Source organism: Strix uralensis, chromosome 15, assembly GCF_047716275.1.
Source record: "Strix uralensis isolate ZFMK-TIS-50842 chromosome 15, bStrUra1, whole genome shotgun sequence".
NCBI classification, from domain to species: Eukaryota; Metazoa; Chordata; class Aves; order Strigiformes; family Strigidae; genus Strix; species Strix uralensis.
In genome coordinates this window covers 13,553,540-13,575,476 of record NC_133986.1, presented here as the reverse complement: position 1 = coordinate 13,575,476, position 21,937 = coordinate 13,553,540, and the positions used below count along the sequence as shown (strand labels likewise).

Sequence of the window (21,937 nt, the reverse complement as noted above, 5' to 3'; positions counted from 1 at the left end):
GAGGAGAGCAGCGGCGCGCTTCCTGCGCCCGGCGCCGAGCAGATGGTTTCCATCAGGGCGCCGGGGATGGGCGAGCCCCCGGGACGGCGGGCGCCCGCGCTTTCCCAGCTCCCCGGGGTAGCTCCGTTGTAACAGTACCTGTGTAGAAAGAGGGAGGCAGCGGTACGCCTCTGAACTTCATTCCGGGTACCTTGGACCAGATCCAGCCTACTAGGACCAGCTGCTGACGGCAGTTTTGTAACGCCCTGCTCGCTCGGAGGAGCCCACTCGGGGGGACGCTGCAGGCCAGGGTGCCCGCAGGCCAACGCACAGGGCAGCGCATGTACTGGAGGGTGAGGAAGGTCTCTACCTGGCACAAGCCATCAAGCACACAGGCCACAAACAGCATCATGAGGGCCAGCTCCATGCCACGCCTGTCCACGTGCTTCTGCTGGTTCGAGAGAGGAGAAACCCGCACAAGACGTTTGATATAAAAACCATACAAAAGAGGCAGGATCCTAGCTGTTAGCAAGACCATGATCACTGCAAAATACAAAGACTGGACCTAAATCTTGAAGTGTTATGTAAGCATTTATAAAACAAGTCACTTCACAATATATTAACCAAATGATAATAGGAATGGAAGAAAAATAAAGCGAAGAGCGACACGTATTCTGCAACTAGAAATACAAATTCCAGCATTCACCTTTTCTGAAGTTTAAACACATGCTTACTTTCTTGCCATTGAATGAAATGGAACCAAAATGGCGCTCGGTGTTAGGCAAATGCTTTCCTACACAGGGATACTTCTCAACCCAGAGCTGAGTACTCAGAATAAACTATTCTTGGCTTTGCCGCTTCTTCAACAAAATAAGATACATTGTCTTGAGATATTCTTATCCATCATCCCACACAACAAGGATATCTGGTGTAAATGTCCAGCATTTCACAAACCTCCATCATATTTCAAAAGAGTGAATGTACAGGAAATAAGGGTAACTCTCATCTGGAGTCTGATGTGAATGTGTGTTTCAAAGCAAAAGCTATTTCAGCTGTCAGCCTTCTTGGGACAGATGTATTTACTCAGCTGCAAAAAGGAGTACTGTGTGACCGAACTTCAAAAAATGGTGGGAGTTTAAATTTCAACACACAAGGAATAATTTACCTCCTGAACAACAAGCTACCACTACAAGTACCTGGCAGGAACATAAAATGAATACAATTTTCTTTCCCCATTATGAAAACTACATAGGAGGGTCTTTTCAAGTATATTTCACAAGCACAGCAAGATAACAAACCCATCCGCCTCTCCAGGAGACTAATGATAACAAGGAATGATGCTTGAAGAAAGATGCTCAACTTCCAGTTAAGCAGCAAGCAGTCTGCTCTGGCTGCTTCTCCAGCACATCAAGCAATCACCTCAAACATGCTAACACTGCTTTCATCAAATATTATTTTTCTCCCCATTTAGTCCCCCAGACCTCAAGCACCCCAGCAACTGCCTAAATTTTTCTTTGAGTACAAGACACCCAAGCTAAAGTTAAGATGCATTTGAACAGTGAATTGGGGCCTTCAATGTGTTTTAATCAACAAGCAGCCTGTGAAGGGCATGTTTATTACAGTAGCTGGCTGCTGCTCTGCTTAAGCAACTGAAAGATGATACTAAAATGTGAACTGTGACAGTACTATTTTTCTTGTTTGCCAAAGAGATTACAGCTAGCAAAGCTACACAACCAAGAATGAAAGACTTGAAAAATCAGGGCCTACTTGTTAACCGTGGCCATACTGCAAGAAAGTTTCTGTGCTTATTTTGCTCTTCTTACTGTCACCTCGGTGCAAACGAGGTTAGCAAAGCCAGAGGGGCTCTAATTTACATGTAGCCACGGTGACTTTCCAAGTCTGGTAGCTCTGAGCTGGGACCGCAGCCTCAGGCCTCATGCATACGCGCTGTCCTGCTGGAAACCCCTCCTGGGCCAGAAGCAGCTTCCAGGGAGCAAATTATCTTGTTTGGTAAATCTTGCTTGCAGTAGGCCAAAACACCTTCTGCTTTCTTTTCACTAACCAAAGTGAAAGGGCTTTCTTTTGGAGAGCAGGCACTCTGTCCCCTCACCGATACCTGTTTCACTCAGCCAACCGTCACTACGTACCACAACTGTTATTTTGTACCTCGTAAGTTTAAAGCAAACCCGGGAGTACCGCTTTCCACTAGAGACCGCGGGGCGAAGCTGCCCGGGCACGCCGGGGCTCAGCACCCCGCAGCTGCTCTGGGCTCTTCCCCGCTGCCGCCCGACGGGGGCAGCCGCGGAGCTGCACCCGGGCGCCTCACGGACTCGTCGTAACCGGGAGCGGCGCCCCTGAGGGAAGCTCAGAGACGGACGCCCCTCCCCCACCCGGGGCGGCGGCTTTACCGCAGGGCAGGGGGCAGGCCCGCCCCACAGTGGTGGCGTGAGGGGAAAACGCAGCCCCCCGACCTCTCGGCGGGACCGGGCGCGCGGCGCAATCTGCCCCGGGGCTACCGGGCGGGGCGGGGCAGCGCAGGACCGGCGGGGCGGTGGCGCCCCCTAACGGCAGCGGCGTAGGGGGGGGAGCGGGGCGGCCGCGCATGCGCACTGTGGCGGCGCGGCGGCGGGATGGAGCGGGCGCGCGCGGGGCGGACGGCGGGGCTGGCGCGCGACGTGCTGGAGCGGGCGCGGCGGCGGCCGGCGGGACGGCTCCCGGCCTCGGGCCCGGTCAGTGCGGCGGGCGGCGGCGGGCCGGCTCCCGGCCTCGGGCCCGGTCAGCGCGGCGGGCGGCGGCAAGGCGGGGCGGCGGCGGAGGCAGAAATGCAGCAGGATGAATAGGAAGTGCCGAGGAGCCGCGTCCTTAACTGGTGGCGGGATCGCTCGTGTCCGTGAGAGGCCTAGTGTGTGTGTATCCGTGTGTGTGCGGGGAGCTGGGCCGGATGTGTGCGTTAACGAGCCAGAGGCATTTTAAAGTACATCGCGCGGTTTCACACTTGGCTGCTTCCCCTGCGTTTTATCTGGTCAAGGCCAGCGTGAAGCGGCCGAGGGCACTTACAGCTCCATTACCGGTGCTTTGCAGGACGGCGGGGCGAGGCTGCCGCTCCACCGGTGAGCTCTTGGCTGCGGCAGGTGCCCCGGCCGTGCCTGGTGCATGTCGGGGGCGTTGGAAGGCCGGTGGGCGCGCTGCAGCGGGGCCGCACGGGACTTTCACCCCCGGGACAGCCTCCAGCACTAGCGAGTATTTTGCTGTTTAAAGTTGACAGTTTCTACCTCTAAACGACTAGCACCACATTATGAGTTACAAAAATTTTCTTTAATTGCAGGAAGAAGATTCAGAACGCCTTAGTGCAGCATTCACTTCACTTGTGAACTTGATGAATCAAGCCACAAAGGAATGCGAGGTGAGGTTTTAACCCCAGGCCTGTGCAAAGGAGAATGTTTATGATGTGCTTGGCAGAGGCCTGTTTGCGCTACTTTTGCTAAAACTGCAGAAATTAGACTTCAGTTTTGCTCATTGCACAGCAAGAGCTTAGCCAGTGAGCCTGTGATGCCAGCCTAGATTAAGAAATTTGGGGCATTTGCCATCATGTGGTAGTTACATGGTACGTTTCACCAGTGTTACCCTGAGTTGATAAGCACCACTATCAGTGTTTTCCATAGACAGTACCAGTACGGATTTTAACAGAGGGTTCCTCCGCTTCTTGGTGGAAAGGCAATACGGTTAGAGAGACAGAAATGTCAGATGACATCACAAATTACATTGTGTCAGCCACTGCAGGCAGGGTTGTCAGGTGTCACAATGTACAGAGTTGTTTCCAGTGCTGGTGGGTACCTCTGCACCTCTGCTGTGAAGTAGCTTTACAACAGAGTTAACCCTTGGTTTTCATCATGCCACCATGAGCTGTTTATGCTGGCTGATAGAGTCGGTATGCTCTGGGTGGTAGAAGTAAGGGAGAGTCTGAATCTCAAGCAAAGAGATTGCTGTGTGTCACACATTTGCTCTGAATTTAGAGTTAACCCTCCCCCGTGTTGTTTAAGCAAACTGGATTTGGGAAGTTGCTACTGGATAAGGAGTGTGTGCTCAGTTCTGAGCAGCACCACATCTTTATTTGTGATAAGTAGAAATGGAGAGGTATGGCACACAGATGCACAGCTCCACAGCTTTCATGTTGGCTCTGGCTGCTGGGTGTCGTTACTCTGCAGGGTATGATCATCTCTGCAGCTCGTCCTTGTGAATGCAGCCCTGCAGCCCGACTACTGCATTATAGTCTCTGAAAACTCCCATCACAGTTTACATCATCTATGCCCTTCAGAATCAGTTATCATAATGCAGCAGGGAGCTCCTCGTCTGCAGAGTTAATAACAGAGGCTAAGTCTTCAATTAAGTTAAACAGTAGTTTAACACACAACAGCTGATTAGCTCTTAAGCAACTCCTTTATCATTTCAAAGCACTACATACACAGTAACCAGTTAATCCTAAAACAACTCTAGCAGAATAGTTTTACCCAAGATGAAACAAAAATGTAACTGTGTATAGAGATTCATCCTCTGTCCTGTTAGTATTAGAGTTTGAACAAGCAGTGGGTGGCTTCCACAGTTATGCATCAGCCAAGACAATACTGTTTCAGCCATCTTCTGTAGAGAAGAGTCATAAAAGGTGAGGGAGGGGGGAATTTTCAGACCTACAAGTTCATGGGTAAAGTTTACAAAGTGCAAATAAAAATCCACAGCCAAATACAACCATTTAGGCAAATGATTAAAATTATGATTTGAGTTCTTTAGAGTTACTAAGGGACTAAAGTTTACCCATATTTCTTACCAAAAGTTTGATTTCATTTATTTGCTCAGTGACATCACGTAAAAGGATCCAGCTCACCTGTGATACAAAGATGCTCTGTGAAGCATTATGCAATAGGTCAGAGTATTTCATGTATTTTGGGACATAGCTTCACAGTAAACCACAATACGAGCAACCAGATCCGTTGATGTGTACATAACCTCAAAGAATAAAGCACAGCAGTAGATTTGGAAATAAGAATTGCTATTGGCCTTACTTTTGTTAAGTTTAGTCTTGACAGTCAGAGACAAGGAAAATAGAAGTGAAATTAAATAGATATTTTGGAACCTTCTGGTCCCGGTGATCGAAAAGGTAACTCTGGGAGGAGTTCTCTGGTGACAGCAGATGGCAGCAGAGCTGTACTCAAATATTTAATCTGCAGTGGGGAAGATTCAAGTACCTTTACTGTGGAGCCAGAAAAGGGCTGCTGTGGGCTTAAATACAATTCTCAAAACTGCTATGCTACTGGTGCCAGCCTTGAAGACACTTCAGCTTCTTTACCAACTAATTTTTTAGTATTAACATGTTCTGCTTTTAGAGCACTGCTCCTGCCCATGCCCTGCAGAACCAGTCTTCACTGGCTAGGTTGCAAAGCACCTAGCTTGCATACACATCCACCAGAGCATTTCTTCCTGACCAGGTAGATGTTTCCAGAGCATTCCTCCTGATATTTTCATGAATTCAGTCCTGAGGTGTTGGAGTCCCTATGTATTGTGTCAGGAGACAGGCATCTAAAACCACGGCTGACAGTTTTGTACCAGAACGCAGATGTCCTGTGCACATCCAGGCATTGTTTTCATCCTCACACAAGAACAAACCAGCCAGTTAATACAGAAGGTCAATAGCTGTGCAGTTCCACTTTTAATTGTAAATCCACAGTAGTTGTGAGCATGGCTTTGATGCTTCTCTCCATAATATTCTGTTTCTATTGTTGTCCAGAAGTACTATAGCTTCATGGCAGCCTCTAGATGCAAAGAGCATGAAATCAAACACATCTGCAGATACCATGGCAGGCAAGCAGAGGAAAGAGAGCTGGAGTCCTCTGAAGAGGAGGAAGTAAGTAGGTGGTTTTGGTTTTGATTAAAGGTTATTCTGTCCCTCACCACGGGACAGTTGTTACCTATCTAGTGTCTGTGACACTTGCTTACACTGATGTATGTGGTTTGACATCATAGGCATGTGAACACCTGGACTGATCCAAGTCTTCTGTTGCAGGGTCAGGGGGGAGGCAGAGTAACTTCTGGTGGCACCAATCAGTATCATACCAGTCCTTCTGTGGAGGGGAAAATTTCATGTACATAAAGCATCCTTCTTTCGGGGGCTGAATTTGCCTTTGTGTTGTATCATTAGAAAACAGTATATTTTTCTTTACAGAGAACTGAAGCCTCTGTAGCACCCAGTCAAGCTAAAACTTGCCAGCAACGTGTAAGTTTATAGGATACTTTGTTTTTCAATTGATATATAGCATTTCTTTATCATTTTGCATCAAACTGGTTAAAATTTGTGATCGGGTATGGAGACTTTGCGACGGCACAGAAGATTTACCACTGGTGCATTCACAATCCTAACGTATGTATAGGTGGGCATACAGAGACTTGCACAATTAATTACAAACCAGATTGTGTCATTCTGGCACATAACCAGTTAAGAGTCTACTTCATATTTTGGACTGGTACAGAATGTCAAACACCATGATTAATCTTTAGGCTCTTGTGAATTGCATCAGCAGCAATAATCCAGCAGTTCTCCAGTCTCACCTCATTTGTGCTCCTGACACTCCCTGTGCTGAGGAAAGGCATGCAGCAAGGCACGCAGCAGTTGCTTAGCCAGTTATGCTTGGCCCTCTTACAGTCTCTCTGAAGACTTCTGTTCTTCAAGGAAAAGAAAACTTTTATTTTTCAAAGCCTAACACCTCACCAAATCAATTTCGGGAACTTCTAAGTCACAAAAGATGAGAAACATGGAATCTGTACCACAGTACAAATTAGGCAGAGCAGCCTTGTTGTATGGATGTTTTCCAGGTTTATGTTCAAAACCATTTAGGTTGGTAACTTTCAGTTCTGTGAGGCAGAGATTACAGCATGTTGATTATTTCCATTGATTGAAACATTAGATGAAATACTTTGAGTATAGCACTTGCTAATTTTTGCACTGACAGAAATGTTTTACAGTTTTGTCCAGGCTGCCTGTATATTTTGAAAAATGTTAGTACATTTATCTAGCTGAAATGTAATTTTTTTTTATCCAAATTCAAAATTTTTATTTCTGTGGGAAATCTAAGATGACTAAATAGTAATGAAACTTGTTTTTTTTCCCCCTAAAGACCAGACAAGCTTCCGAAGACATCTACATTGAAGTTTCTCCTGGCACCTATTCTGTCACAGCAACCTCAGAGGACATGGTGCAACAAACCCATGTGGTAGATGTCAATGCAGGACAAAGTGTTAATTTAACTTTTGTTCTATGATGTTTGTTGTTTCTTGGCAATCACAGGAATAAAATACGAGGCTGTTTTAATGCATGTAACGAACTATGTATATCTTTTTATTGTTAGCACTTTAATAGTATCCTCCTCTTTGGGACTCCCTTTTTATGCCTGTACATTTTTTTTCTACTTAATGCAATTATATGCAGCCCACTTTGTACACTGATTTTATAAATATTTGTACATTGTATGCCTTAGATCCAATTATGTGACTGTGTAATTCCAAGTTTTTATGCTTTTAACAATTAAAGATACAATCAGTGGAATAAAATACATAATTTAGTCTTTGTGATGGCAGCTTCTTTTATATTATCCTCAGACAGAACGTCCATGTCACATTCTTGACCACAGAGAGCATGATCCATGTGGTATAAATATGGATGTACATGAGCTTCTGTGGGCTGGCACTGATTTTAGAGCAGCTGACTCACAACACATCTCTGCTATCTGTACTTTTATTATTCTGATAAAGAAATAAAATGCCAGTGAAATTCACTGTCTAGGACCCCAACTCAGGAAGGTGCTTGAATGTGTGTCCCATGTTCAGTATAGGCACACAAAGCATTACCCCTTCGAGTCCTGTCTCTTTGCAGGCTCTTACCTGGGCTAAACACCAGCTAGCTGCCTTTGTCAGGGGGCAGTCAGGTACTCTGAATTATCTCCTGTTTCCTGCAGGGGAAAAGTACCACTGAGCAACTTCCCGCTGCAGCTTATGGCCAAGCTCATACCCTTTAAACATGAGCAGTTCCACTAATGAGACTCCCTGGATACTTAACTCTCCTGAAGGATCAGGTTCCACAGTTCAAATTAATGATATGACATATATATATATCTGTAATCTTTTTGTAGCTGATGGTATTAATGTTTCAGTTAATTTTCATGGGACTATAAAATTCAGCGACTTCAATGCTGGATCTCTAAGCATTTTGTTGTTTGTATGTACAGTAGCAGGTCCTTTACCCTCTGCCTACTTTCTCTTCCACTTTAATCCTGAAAAAAATACTTTCAGCTGCCAACTTGTATTGTTTCTCCATTCCTTCTGGCTTTCTGCAAAAAGAAATCACTATGCTGAATTCCTCTGGCTGACCCCAGAGAACTGTAGACAAATTGGAGGTTTATTAGACCCTTGCTGTGCATCTGTTCAGGCTTTTAGTCCTCATACTAGTTTACCTGATCTCTCCAGAATTTTAAAGTCAAGTCCAAATAATTAGGAATTTAATATAACACCTTGGAGTAAAGAATAAGGATGCTGAAATTTGATGTGCGTGGAAATAAGAGTTTCTCAGTTATTAAAGTTATACAGTTATCCATAAAGATATTCTACAGAGACAGTACCTAAATCAGAACTTGATTTGTTTAATAAATGTAACACTGATATAGTATAAGCAGTTTACCTGAAATTTCAGCTCCTGAACTTCATCAGTTGCACATTTATTGAATTCTGTTTGATAATGTGTCTCTGGTTTGTTGCAAATGAGCTCTTTGCCGTTTTTTCTGTCCTATTCTGACATGGTTGAGTTTATCATCTTCTATGCAAGTTGCTTTAGGTTTATCATCTGACTCTGTTTTCTTTCTTTCTGTTTTAGATCTTTGTTTTTCTGATGCTGTAAAACCTTCCTGGAGGAGAGAAAACAAATCCCTTGGAAGTCTACTCTAAAAGAAAGCATCAGTGCCCTTGTAACTGCTGCTTTCCTGGCTGTAAGATAGGCACCTCTGCCTCACTTAGCTTTAATAATGGTAATTGTTTCTGTGCTAGTACAAGCTTTACTGTTGAAACACAAAAGTGTACAGTAAGACTGAAGGATTTTCAAAAACTGTTAGGCTTTGACCAAAACCTTTGCTCCTTTAGAAGTTAGGGGGATTTTTGGTGAATACAGTGGGAGGACATTAGCTCCACAGAGAGCACCTCCAAGAAGCCTGGTCTCTACCTTCACTTCTTTGTGGCAAGTTACTTCTGATGAAGTCTGTATTATATAACTGCTTCAGCTATCTCAAGAAGTAGCAATGTACCTTCTAGGTTTAAAAACAACAAGGGCTGTTTTACAGGAATAAAAGTATGTCATTATACTCTGTATTACCACATTGCATCCACTGCTGTGATTCATGCTGCCAGTTTGAGGCTAGAATGAAACCACTCTGGTTTCTTTTTAGTTTTATCAAAAGGCAAAGCATGTCACTTCAGTGCACAGCTGTGACACCTGCTAATATACAGCATGGAGCTCCATACTGACCTTTTCCATTTCACCAAGTAGCTTCAGCCCTTTTTTAGGGTTCTGGAATTTTTGTTTTGTTTTAGTGAAGTTTCCTGCCTATCACAAAACTGGTGGATGGCCTTAGCAAGCAGTTAGAAACAACGTATTTTTCTAGCCAACTTCTAGACCATTACTGAGAATATTTCTTCCATTCAAACAAACCCCATGCTTACATAAATACAGCGTTAATACAGATTACCTTACCCCCAATGATGGCTTGAAATCTTGGTCTCTGAACATTTCTTTCATTGTGAGTTGCCCTCTGGGGGATTGCTCAATGGTTTCAGACACCGCGCTCCAATTACTTGGGGCAACACAGGACATGTCCCCAACAGAGATGGCTTTGGATTCCGGCTTGCCCTTCGTGCTGCTGCAACTGCCGAGTCCTGGGAAGGAGTAACATTGTGTCTAAGAGTGAAACCAGAACTGAAATGGAGACACATTCATTTCAGAAGAGAGGAAAATGCACTTTAAGCCTGAAATGAATTCTTTTGGGTTATTCTGCATGCACTAGCTACAAAGGTTAATGAAGATCTTACCATCATAAAAAGTGTAGGAAAATTATGGGGAACAGACTCAGAGGGATATCTATGCTTCCAAATGAAATTAGTTCTAGTAGTTTTCCATTGGATGAGTTGCCAAAAGAAGAGCTAGCATGCAAGATGAGGGAGCAGAAACGTTGGGGAGGGGGAAATATTGTATCAGAGACTGATATGCAAATTCACAGTATCTATACCAATAAACTACAGGCAAAGCAACTGCCCGGATGAGGGGGACCCAGAACACATTTGGGTTTTTTTCCTCTAGCTGCTGCTTCCCTGTGTGGGTGTTAAAAGGTACCTGGATTAGTGGGATGGGACTTGTGGTGGCTTCTTTTCCAATATTTCCACTCAAGTCTTGCAGAATCCTTTAGCCTGGGCTTCTCAAGACAGCTGGAACCTGTGTTAACAGCACTGTCCACCACAGTACTCTTAGTGGGGGATGGCTTCAGGTCCCACTCTGAATCAGAAGAAGGGGAAGATGCTGTCACAGCTGCTGCTGCTTCTTGTTTTGGGCCTTTCAGTTCTAGAAAGCATGGAGAGGGATCGCTGCTGGACTCTGCCTCTTCAGTTTCACTCTGAAAGACCAGAGACCTGGATGGAAGAGGCCACCAGGCATCAACATGGGGATGGCAGCAGCAGATGCACCTTACATATGCTGACAAACAGCATGTACCATCACAGTGATAGCAGAAATGTGGCCAGCAGGGTGAGCAGAGCAAGTGGTGCTTGGCAAGGCTATGTACAGCACAAACAGGTATCAGGGCTGTTTTGGGACTGCAGGAAAAAGTACAAGAGTTAATGTCTGGACTTTCTCTGGGCTTCACCCTGCTGGTGAAGGGCATGTGGATCATCTCTACAATCCTCTCCCACAGGCTAGGAGGGATCCACAGAGCCACACCTCGTGGGAGTTTCACTGTCTTGTCATTCCAGAACTGGACTATAATTTCTTCATCTTCTGAGGCTGTTGAGAGAAGAAATAAGCAGCTGTAAGCAGCTGGCCTGCCTGGGCAGTGCACATACACAGATCAGGCTTTGCAGCTTTATGTACTCCTGTCAAGTGGTAGGATCAACTATCACCCCTCTCTGTAACACCTCATCATAACATCATGGAGGGTGGAATGGGCAGCCAGGACACCGTCAATGTGACAACAAGCCTGGGACCATCTTTCCTCCCAATTTGTCATCAGATGCACAAGAAAATGTTGACCAAGTAACTTTTGTTGTTGCTGACAAAGTTAGCAGTAATGCTCTGAGAATAGTATTTTGATAAGTCAGTGGAGCTTGACTGTCAGACATGGAAAAATGAATGAGCTGTTGAAATCTCCTACATTTGGGTGGTAAAACCACCCCCAGATGTACCATTTGGTACAAATGTGAGCTTTCAAGCACCGATGGGTGCTTCCTGAGAGCTGCCTCACTTGTATCCCTCATCAAAAGGCCAGTGCCCTTCACATGAGAGACACAGCCTTGTCCAAGCAGACAGGAAACAGCACATCCACAGACACGGAAGATGACATTTTTTACGGGTTACAACTTCCTTAGGGTCAGACTGGTGAGGTCACATGCAAATATCCATCAGCAAGTCCCATCAGCTCCTGCAAGCTTTAAGCAACACTAAACTGTGGTCTGTGCACTGGTGTTTCTCTGACAGTAGCACCATGACAAGAGTTTATCCTGACACTCTCACTCATGTTCTGGAGCAAAGCAAGGAAGAGGGAGGTGGTATCTTTCTTACCTCGTAAGGGGTCCCTTGTCTCAATGCCTGTGAGGATGGTTCCTGGGCCATACCTGGCCATATCTGGCTCCCAGGGTGCCAGCACTTTGTCTCCAGGGAGTAAGGAGTGCTTCATGCCATTCACATATTCCAGGATGTTATCTTTTGCTGTTTTTTGCACACACACTGGAAGCCTTCCACGTGACACAAGTGGTTTGGCAAACTCTACCAGGAACATGCCTCTTTCACTCTGTTACCAGGAACAAAATAATAGTTCCTCTGAAAAACAGTCCATAATGCAACCTTCACCAGAAGGTCATTCTGTGGCTATGTGGCTAGGTCAAAACACCAAGCAAGCCTGAACAGTAGCTAAATAGTACACAGTGTTAGTCTGGCATGGACACAGCTGGTGAGGCTCACCAGAAAGCAAGCTGAGTGAAGCATATGTACAGGTTTACTGCCACTAGGACCTTTATTTTCTTCCCCAAGATAAAAAGCTATAGATAGAGTGCAACTGGATTTTACAAACCATGCCCTGTGCACCAGATAACAAGGGACACTGAAGCCATTCAGACCTGTTCTTCAGTCATGCCCAAGTCCTTCCTCATTACATACAACACTAACTCTGCTTCTTGGGGTGGGGGGAGGTTGGGAATTTTTATTTTCTTTTAAATTAAGGCCTGTCAAGAGGCTTTCCATCAACAATGAAACGAGGTACTTCCCTGTTCTTGAGAAAGAATAGGTTCTTTTTTCTGTTAAGTTTGAAGTGCTAACAAACTAATGAATTAAAGCTTTCACTAACATTTCTGAAAATACACCAAGCCATTGGTCTGTAGCTGACTCAAGCTGGAAGTGTGTACATAAAACACTAACGCTTTTCCTGTGCTATTGATGGTTATGTGTCTACACACAACAGTAGCCGGTACACTGCTCACAACAGCACTCACGCTGTCCGAGCCTGGCTCAATGCCCAGCGCCAGCAGAAGCAGAGGGCCTGCTTTTGCAAGGTGCACAACACTGCTCTCACCAGGAACTGGCAGTTTGGAGGGCACCCATCTTCTGCACAAGATGAGGATCCCTGAAACATGCTTGCTCACTCCTAGAAAGGGACTCAATGAAGAAGGCTGAGCAGAGCAAGGATCTGATCATTATTAGTTTACTGGTGCCTGAGGCTGTGCTGCATACAAAAGGCTCACCTGGCACGCCAGGCAGCAGGAGGTGAGGACAGCCTGGAATCAGACATGTCAGGAGCTTTATGAAACAACATAACCAGCAGCATCAGCTGTCCTGGTGAACTGTTCTCCAATTCATGCACCAGCTGAAATCAGAACTGCTACACTAAACTCAGGTGGTTCATGAGGACTGCTGGTGGACTGGACACCCTGTTACACACACTCACAACTACCACACAGCAACCATCACGCACCTCTATCTCCTCTTTTACTGTACCGTGGTAATAAAATCCATCTTGTTCCCCTCTCACCAGCACAGGGACGTTGCTGTCTAAGCCCACTGATCTCCCCGATGCGCTCAGCCTCTTCCATGCTGGGCCAGGGGAGGGGAAGCAGTGGCTAATCCACTGGCACCTTGAGAAAAAGAAAATGGGTCAGCATCAGGAGAAACAACCTCTGTAGGTCATTAAAAAAAAAAAATCTTGTAAGATTTAAGATTTGGATCACTCCACCTCATTTTGTAGCACTCCCAGAGGCCAAAGCATGTGGGAAGAAACCGAGAAATTGTTTGTGCTGGGACAATTCCTTGCTCTTGGGGAAAAACACATCAGTGCCTGTTTCTACCCAGATTTCTTTGGTTTTGAGTTAGAGGAAGCGAGCCAGGAGTACAGTGGAATCCTGGGCCACCATCACCTGCGTTAGCACCTTTGCTGTTTACATGGCAAGCCAATGCAACCCTTAAGATCAGGAGAAAGGATCCATCTCCAGCACAGAGCACAGCGTAGGTGCACTCGAGAGCGCTGTAGCTGACTGTTTACACTGGGGCATTCAGGGAACAACAGAAAAATAAACAATGAAGTTGCTGGTTGATGACAGGTTCAAGTTCAAAACAGGAAAAATAATCCCCTGTCACAAAGCATTAGAAACATTTCACAGAAGACAGCTGCTAACACAAGATGCTTTTATTTATCCAAATAATATTAAAGGAATGTTTCTTTGATAGGAGGTTTACTCAGGCTTTGCTTTTCACAATCTCCAGGGTAGCAAATCACTTTAGTTAATACCATCTAAAAAACTGCCAGTGCAGGGGAGGAGAAAGTGCAAATGATGTCCAAGCTGTTAATTTATTAATCTGACACACCAGCATGTTTTATCGTATTAGATATCATGAAAAAGAACAAATCACAGACTCAAACAAGAACTTGATTTTACCTCTGGGGGGCGAGGGGCTCGGCGATCCATGCGGGATGCACTACAAAAGAGCTCCTGCAGCAGGGGTTGGCGGTAGGTACGATGCTGGAGCACAAGAACTTGTCCAGAGCTGGCATGGCACTGCAATACCTCTGAGCCATAGGCAGGAACCCCTCTGAACAAGCCATTCTTGCCAAAGCAGCCACCTGCAGGACTCAGGCGTGATCTGTTGGTAGAAGAGAGACAGTGTACTGGCATTTTCCAACAAAAGCAAATGCTTTCCAGTGTACCTCAAAACTCAGTAGTTGTTATTTAGTTTTTTATTTTTAAAAAAATGAATTCAAAATATCCAGAGTGGCATTTGGTCAGATGAACCCGTACCACTGACTTCAGTGATTTTTCAGTCACCCAAATCCTGACCTGGCAGAGGGACAGAAACACCCAAGGAAACTAGAAATGCTGTGAAAACACCCAGGAAAGCAATAGCTTTCACCTCCCTCCAACTTTTATTTCCCTCTCTAACATCCAGCTCTTTTCTTATACCTACACTCTCCTTTAAGCTTTCTTGTACACAGTCCCAGCCAAATCTTTATTTTACAAGCTGAGCCAGAAACTACAGCTGAAGTTGACAAGCTGAGTAAACGTGACAGTTTTTGAACATGATGTTACAGTTGCCTGTTACTTGTTTTATTTATAGTGATGTATTAAGAGGAAATATTTTGATCTTTCAGCTGTCCTGTCATGTTTTATAACAGTAGGATTATGGCTTGCCATAAGAAAGAATAAGGTGCTCAGATTTGACAAGTGATAACTATTCAGAGGCTGTCACAGTAAAATTGATGATGTGATGCTATCTCTGGTAATCTGACAAGATGTAGTAGACAAGCTTTCACTCCTTTTTTTTTTTTTAAATATTGCTTAGAAGTATTTAGCGTGCTTAGCGTAAAATTTATGTTCTTGAATTTCCATGCAAGTTTTAGGCACATAATTTACTTTACAAAATACAGTTTAAGCACTCATATTATATTTAAATGTTATTTTATTTCTTATCTAAGAGATATGATCTAGGAGACCTTTTTATGAGGACTCCCAGATATACACAATTTCAGAAAACTAACACACCAAACCCAACAAGAAAAGTGGATTAACTGCTGCAAAATGCATCTTAAAGTTGACAAATCAACACAATATATTCACTTGTTTCGCAACTACACAAACTCCCCTATTATCAACCAAAACAAGATGGAATCTGTAATACTTTGTGAGGAAATGCAATTACCAATTCTACATTAAAGCACATTTTAAACCCATTCAGTGCTGTTACTGCTGAGAGCCAGGTCCCTCCTTTCCGTATAAAACAGGGCACTGACAAAGGCAGTTGCACAACACTGATCTATTTTCTGGATAACTCCAAGTACTTGACCACAGCAGCTTTTCAAACTTACCAGCTATTGATAACACTACATCAGGTCGATTTCGATTAAGTCCCAATGCAGAAATCTTACCCTTTTGCCTGTTTGACGCAGGAAGCCATTTGCTGCCAGTGTTTCCTAGTTGCTACGGAGATTGCCACAGTTATTACTACCAGGATCAGACATCCTGACCTTACTGGTTAAAAACCGGTGGAACATGACTAGAGAGGACAATTTGTCTGCCACGCATTCACTCAATTTTCAACTCCCTGGTGATCTACATATTGCACTAAAAGACTGTAGGGGCAAAGAAAGATCATAAGAGGGCACAGTGTCCTCTAGGCTTTCTGTCTACTACTGCAGGGCATCATACGAAGGTACAGTTCAGATTTAGAAAAAAAAGCCCATCACCACAGGGTGCGACAAATAAATTGCTCTGAAATGCAGACAGAAAGGTTGAAGCTGTGACAAACTGAGGTCAAACCGCTTTACAAACTTTCCCTTTTCACAATAAGAGGTAAGGATTAATACATTCTACCCTTTTCCTGCAAAGTGCGTATCAAAAACACATCAGAATACAATGCAGAAATCTACCTGTTAATTTCTACTATTATCCCTAATCTTCATTTTGTCCTTTACAATCGTTAATTTTTTTTTTTGAGGGGGTGGAATACTTAATTGCATTTTGTAGGCATTTTTCAAATCACTGCTATAACAACAAGATAACATTGGATGATTGCAATTAGGAATAAATATACAGCACTTAGGAAGTCTGTAACCATTTTCTGTACATTCTGCTGCACCCACAGACTACCTGCTCTCATGCTGTCAGCAGAAATGTTAATATCAGTAATACAATTCACTTACATACAGCAAATGTTAAGAACACTCTCTTCACCATCTTCGCATTAATCTATTCTATACCACTTAGCTGAAACCATCAATAGTACAGAACAGACTGGGAGGTCAGGAAAGACCACCCCAGACCTCAACCATTATCAGTGAAAGTCCTGAAAAATTTCTGTTGCAGGTTTTTTTCCCCCAAGGCCAAGACCTTGACAAACCTCTTTATACTGTGTATTGCATGAGCAGTCCCAGTAATTTTTAAGGGCACTGACAGCTGAAGAATCAAATTTTCAATAGAAATTAGGCTAAGTCAACAGTTTTTAATGGTATTAAAATATTCATCAATAAGAAAAGGATGGAACAGCACTTGCAAGACATTATGCTCTTCCTATGTTCAGCAATTGTACTTCAAAGAGCGGCTACCCTTCTATTTTCCCCCTTTTAAACTAAGTTATCCTCTCAGTTGGCATCTAACAACATTTCTGGGAATCTTTAAAAAGGCCTTTTAAGAGAAACACTGGCAACTAGACCAAAAATCTTTTAAGAAAATGCATGTGAATAAACCAGTAACATTACAGAAAATGAGAGGAATCTCAATCCCATCAGTGAAAAGACTTTATTTTAAAGCATGCGGGTTACAATACATACAGTTACTTCACACATATTACATTTTTGGTTTGGTGACAATTTTAGAAATCCTTTCCTATTTCCATGAATTAACTTAGGCCATTCAGATGAGATCTCCCAGTTGTCTTTTTTGTATCTAAGTGTAGTTACTATCTGCAAAATTAAAAAACTCTTCTCTGTGGGCTGATACTGATGTATACTATGATCTGCTCCTAAGACATGCCAGGAACACACACGTCATTAATAATACAGTGGTTACTAGGTTCCCAGAGTGGATACCTTTTGCTTGGTTTAGATTGTCTTCAAAAACTGGTTTTGTTTAAGTGCTTTAGGTGCTTGGCTTGGCTCCATGACATTCTTGTCTGCCATCACAGAATCACTGTACAGAACAGCCTGTAGGTAACTAATGTATTTTATTGCAGCACGGAGTGTCTCTACTTTGCTGAGCCGTTTCTCCAAGTATTCCTTAGGTAGGTGATGCCTCAGTTTAGCATAGCCTTCATTGACACATTTAACTCTCTGTCTTTCCCTCTCATTCCTCTTTCTGATGAAAGCTGGCCCATAGGAGTATTCACTTCTACAGTAATTGGAATGGGGCAACTGGCAGGGAAAGGTGCAGGGCTCACTGTAGAAGTTCTCCATGATGAGATGCTCAGACATGAAAGGAAGGAACAAATCTTCAGAGCAAGTGAGCTGGTTTGGTGTTTCTGGGCACATGTGAAACGTGACCACTGGGTCGGCACAGAAAGGCCTAGCCAGCTGTACGCGCTGAGTCTCGGTACAGGTGGACAACTTGTCCATCGGGTTACGGTAGCTTTTGCCATCCATGGGGTTCTGCATTTAACCTGGAAATGCATAATTACATAATAGTTTAAACACCTCACACTGAACAGTAGAAAAAACTCACCTGGACTTACCAATACTTGGCATTTCTGCCATTTTCCAGAAGAGACTTTTAATGCATTCATGATATTTCAGAATGGTGTTGGATGATCGTTACATAGAGCAGATAATGTCCCATTTGAAAACACAAGAAAGTACATGTCAGTAACACTGATTAAAATGATTCACAACAGATTTTAAGAAAATAAAGCCACTAAAGCTTCCTAAATGAAATGACAAACAGTATCCTTTCACCTCAGCTTTAGACATGAAGAAAATCTACCTTTACATATTCCACACAGGCCTAGCTTGCTCCAAATCTGCCAAAACTTACATCTCTACAGACAATAAACAAAGCAGGCCAACATCTGAGGCATTCTCTCCACCCACGTCTCCTCCCTGAAAAAAAATTAAATCTACAATTTCAGTAACAGACTCCCTATCCATACCAAAAAGCCTTTAAAGACAAATTATTTTTTCTCTCTATTCATTTGATGCTTCATTCACTATACTATCTTAATTAGATGGAAATTGCAGGGAGTGGATCTCAATCTTAATTTTATGTCTGTCAGGTATTACATCCATTCCACATAGAAAGGTTTACAAAAAATATAGAGGATGAACCTAACACCTCCTTGGGTCCTCCATGCTCCTTCTCTACTCACCTGCAGATTAAACACAGAGATGAAATATTAAATATAATCCTACTTATAGAGAATGATAAAATAATCAATTCATTAAAGGAAAAAAAATGCATGTCCTAATAATATTGTTCCAATTATAAACTATTTTACTATGAAGGGGCTGCACACAGTCATTGGAGCACTGCTAGAAGCCTGTAACTCAGACTGGCCTACTAAAACCACATACCTTCTCTTCAGAGCAGCATTGCAGCAGGTGTAACTACTCAAGGCACCCGTATGTATTTATTAGAAAGATAATCTTGCATAGGAAGCTACCTTATAGTGCCTTCCTAGTATCATTACTCAAACAGCTAAATATCACCCTGACTATAATGATTGTTACCTAATAGCTACTTAAATAACTAGTTAATTTTTAAAGAATTACTGTGATCCAGCCTCACCGACTGCAAGCAGTACTTGCCTACACAGAATCAATCCAAAAATGCTCTTATACTCACCATCTACTTCCACCTCTATACACTGCTGTCTAACACACTTTGGTTATATTATACCATTTACAACAGAAAACACACCTGAACATTAAACTATGTTACTAGAAATAGCTAGATTCCATACTCACAAAAACCTTGCAGAGCTTCAAGTGTTCTGACCATGGTTCCATAACATAAATAGGATGCCCTTAATCCTTCACAAGGATATGGGGATATTTTAACATTTTCTAATTACTTCATACCTGCCATGTTTAATACAGAGGGAATTTTTGCTCAGTATAGACCTATCCTCACAACATATTCTATCAAAATGCCTCTATTCAGTGTTGTCTGTTTTTCTTATGCACATAGATCTCACAACAGAAATCATGAGTTAAGAGTTCATTTATATATTATTTATGCTGTTAGACAAGAAAGACACACATCTTAAACTGGTACTTCTGTAGGTAGGCTGAAAGCATGAACACACATCCATTTTACATTAATATGCATGCAGAAAATCAGAGGTGAATATATACACTCATTATAAAAACGAAAAGAGTAGAGTTATCTTTCCCTTTTCTACTACACAGGTTGGGTTATTGTCGAAAAAGTTTCTACTGCTAACAACTTAAAAATATTGTCTCAGAAAAAAAGTCTGTTACATAGCAAAAAACCCATTTTATAGCAAAACATCACTATAGAGCAAGAAACCAAAACCGACACAACCCCTCAAGAAGAGATACCTGCAGTATTTGTTGCTTAGTACTGACACTGCTGCTGCATAATAGTGTTACATAAAACAGTTATCTGCTGCCTTACTACCTGCACAAAGTGCAAAATGCAAGTGTTAGGATTGTTTGCCTTTTAGACTAGAGACTCACCAATCTTCAGATGAAAGTAAAAATCCAAGGAAACAAGACGTGCTATTTTAAGACTGATGAATACCTGAAAATATCTGAATGATATTAAAAAAAATAAGTTAATGTTCCATTTTTATTACATCTTATTTAATAAGAGATCATATTAAACACAATTCATTAAAAAGCTACGGAAGCACAGTTACTGAATAGCCGGTAGAAGTGATTTATAAAAACATTGATATTCAATGAAGATCTGTTGCTAGATACAGCAATACACAACTCTCTTACCTGAATTATGTAGCTTGTTCCACTGAGTCAATGACTGCTGCAATTTATAGTCAATTGACAACATGCAAAGTAGCTTACAGTTAGATCTGCTCATTTCTGGTTTGGCTTTTCCACCCACACCACAGCTATGATGGCAACAAAACTTAGCATTAAGGGCCAGAAATTTTAAAACTGTATTGAACACAACCAGACTACCTGAAAAAGCAATCAGGTATGTGCTTTGTTTACTTCCTGTATTTATTCTGTTACAGTCTACTGAAGCAGTATTTTCATTTATTGGCATTTTGTACTTTAATGCTAAATATAACAGTCAGCTAGAATTTAGTTAAATACCAGCAGGGTATAACCAAACTAATTTTCACAGCTTCATTTTAAACACAGAAAATCAGCATTTATTTAGAAGAATCTTGTGATGGATTTGTGTCCAGGTTAGAGGTGAGGACACACATTAGTTAGCTTAATAACCTCACATTTAATCTTCATTATTCCTGCAATTTTGGGAAATTCCCTTTGTGTTAAGGAGTATAACACCATATAGAAGGTCTCTAATAAAGCATTTATGGAGGTAGGCAAGATTTGAAAACAGTGAGCAATTGGTAGCAAGACAGACATTGTAAAGCTTTACTTAAACTTTGCAACACAGTATGGAGCGATCGCATAATCAAATATATATAGGCATATGGATGCTACATGTATCAGTACAGAGCTGCCCGATTGTACAGGTGCAAGGAAGCAGGACACCTAACTTCAAAACTCTGATATTTTACAGGATTACCTTGACACTTTAGACTATCTCACTATTCGGCCCTTCTATTGATTAAAGTAAAATCACACAAAAAAATCCAAAACCAAACCATTTTATCTTAAAACTCTCAGAAGACACTGTAAGATTAGAAATACTCAAACTACCACCAGGAGATCTACATACAGCCAGTCTTGTCTTCTTCGGACTGTCAGTCAAAGAAATCATTCTGCTTCTGCTGTCCTTGTGTGGAACCTCAACAAGGCTGTACTCTGCGTCCTCCTTTCCACGCCAGCTTCAGGCCTCATCAGAAAGGTAGAACATCTGCTAGAAGTGGTAGGCAGGCATGTATTCAACAAACAAGTTACATGATTTTTCTTTAGGGGACCCTAGGTACATCACTGTTGTAACCAGTTACTGACTCATCAGGGCAGGATGTTGAATGCAGTAACTGAACCCAAGTCTGGATTTTTTTTTTTGTCCTGTCAATCCACCTTGTGGTTTTTTGCAGGGTTTTTTTTGTTGCCTTTTTTTCTTTTTTAATTTAAGCAAAGAATCCCGTGCCTCCACCAATTAGCCACCCATCATCATTCCCTCCAGATGTACTGTTTTTGGAAGACTACAGGACTGAGGAGAACAAAGCTCTGCAAAAGAGTCGCAGTCAGTGCAAATGTTGTTATGAGGCAACTATGTTTCCAGCCCTGATGTGGCAGAGCCATGTGTAGGGGTACACTTTATTTCCCACGCTAGCCTGTCCCCCAGGCTGTGGGCCAAGCAAGCCAGAACCGGCAACATACGGTACTGTCCCATGTACCATTTCCTTCCACACTGGAACTGACAACTCTGTCAGACAATAATCTAACTACATATGCATAGCTAAATTCAAATCAAGGATTAAAAACTTTTTTCAACTAGCAATTTGGTGAGCCTTTCTCTCCTTTATCGAAGCACTGAAGCACTGAACAAGTACATATTTCTACTCTGAAGC

The 21,937-nt window shown here is 42.8% G+C and overlaps 3 protein-coding genes across 5 annotated transcripts; 1 reads left to right on the top strand and 2 right to left on the bottom strand.

The window, feature by feature from the left end:
* Positions 1-2,593: 2,593 nt before the first annotated feature.
* Positions 2,594-9,381, top strand: AKIP1 (A-kinase interacting protein 1). 3 transcript variants are annotated; one of them, XM_074884406.1, is made up of 6 exons: positions 2,594-2,708; positions 3,305-3,382; positions 5,759-5,875; positions 6,194-6,244; positions 7,143-7,238; positions 8,891-9,381. In XM_074884406.1, the coding sequence occupies exons 1-6, from the start codon at positions 2,610-2,612 to the stop codon at positions 8,912-8,914; spliced, it is 465 nt and encodes a 154-aa protein (XP_074740507.1). In that variant the 5' UTR covers positions 2,594-2,609; the 3' UTR covers positions 8,915-9,381. The 3 variants fall into 3 exon arrangements, with proteins under 3 accessions (XP_074740507.1, XP_074740506.1, XP_074740508.1); XM_074884405.1 differs by lacking the exon at positions 8,891-9,381 and having other exon boundaries at positions 7,143-7,586; XM_074884407.1 differs by lacking the exons at positions 2,594-2,708; positions 8,891-9,381 and adding an exon at positions 2,768-2,865 and having other exon boundaries at positions 7,143-7,586.
* Positions 9,382-9,753: 372 nt separating this feature from the next.
* C15H11orf16 (chromosome 15 C11orf16 homolog) lies at positions 9,754-17,418 on the bottom strand. Its single transcript, XM_074884402.1, is given in 7 exon segments — positions 9,754-9,942; positions 10,397-10,453; positions 10,455-11,059; positions 11,834-12,062; positions 13,239-13,398; positions 14,197-14,401; positions 17,340-17,418. Coding segments are annotated over 6 exon segments (1,359 nt in total). The 5' UTR covers positions 14,364-14,401; positions 17,340-17,418; the 3' UTR covers positions 9,754-9,801.
* Positions 17,031-21,870, bottom strand: ASCL3 (achaete-scute family bHLH transcription factor 3). The gene has a single exon (XM_074884404.1). The coding sequence runs from the start codon at positions 17,898-17,900 to the stop codon at positions 17,352-17,354; it is 549 nt and encodes a 182-aa protein (XP_074740505.1). The 5' UTR covers positions 17,901-21,870; the 3' UTR covers positions 17,031-17,351.
* Positions 21,871-21,937: the final 67 nt, after the last annotated feature.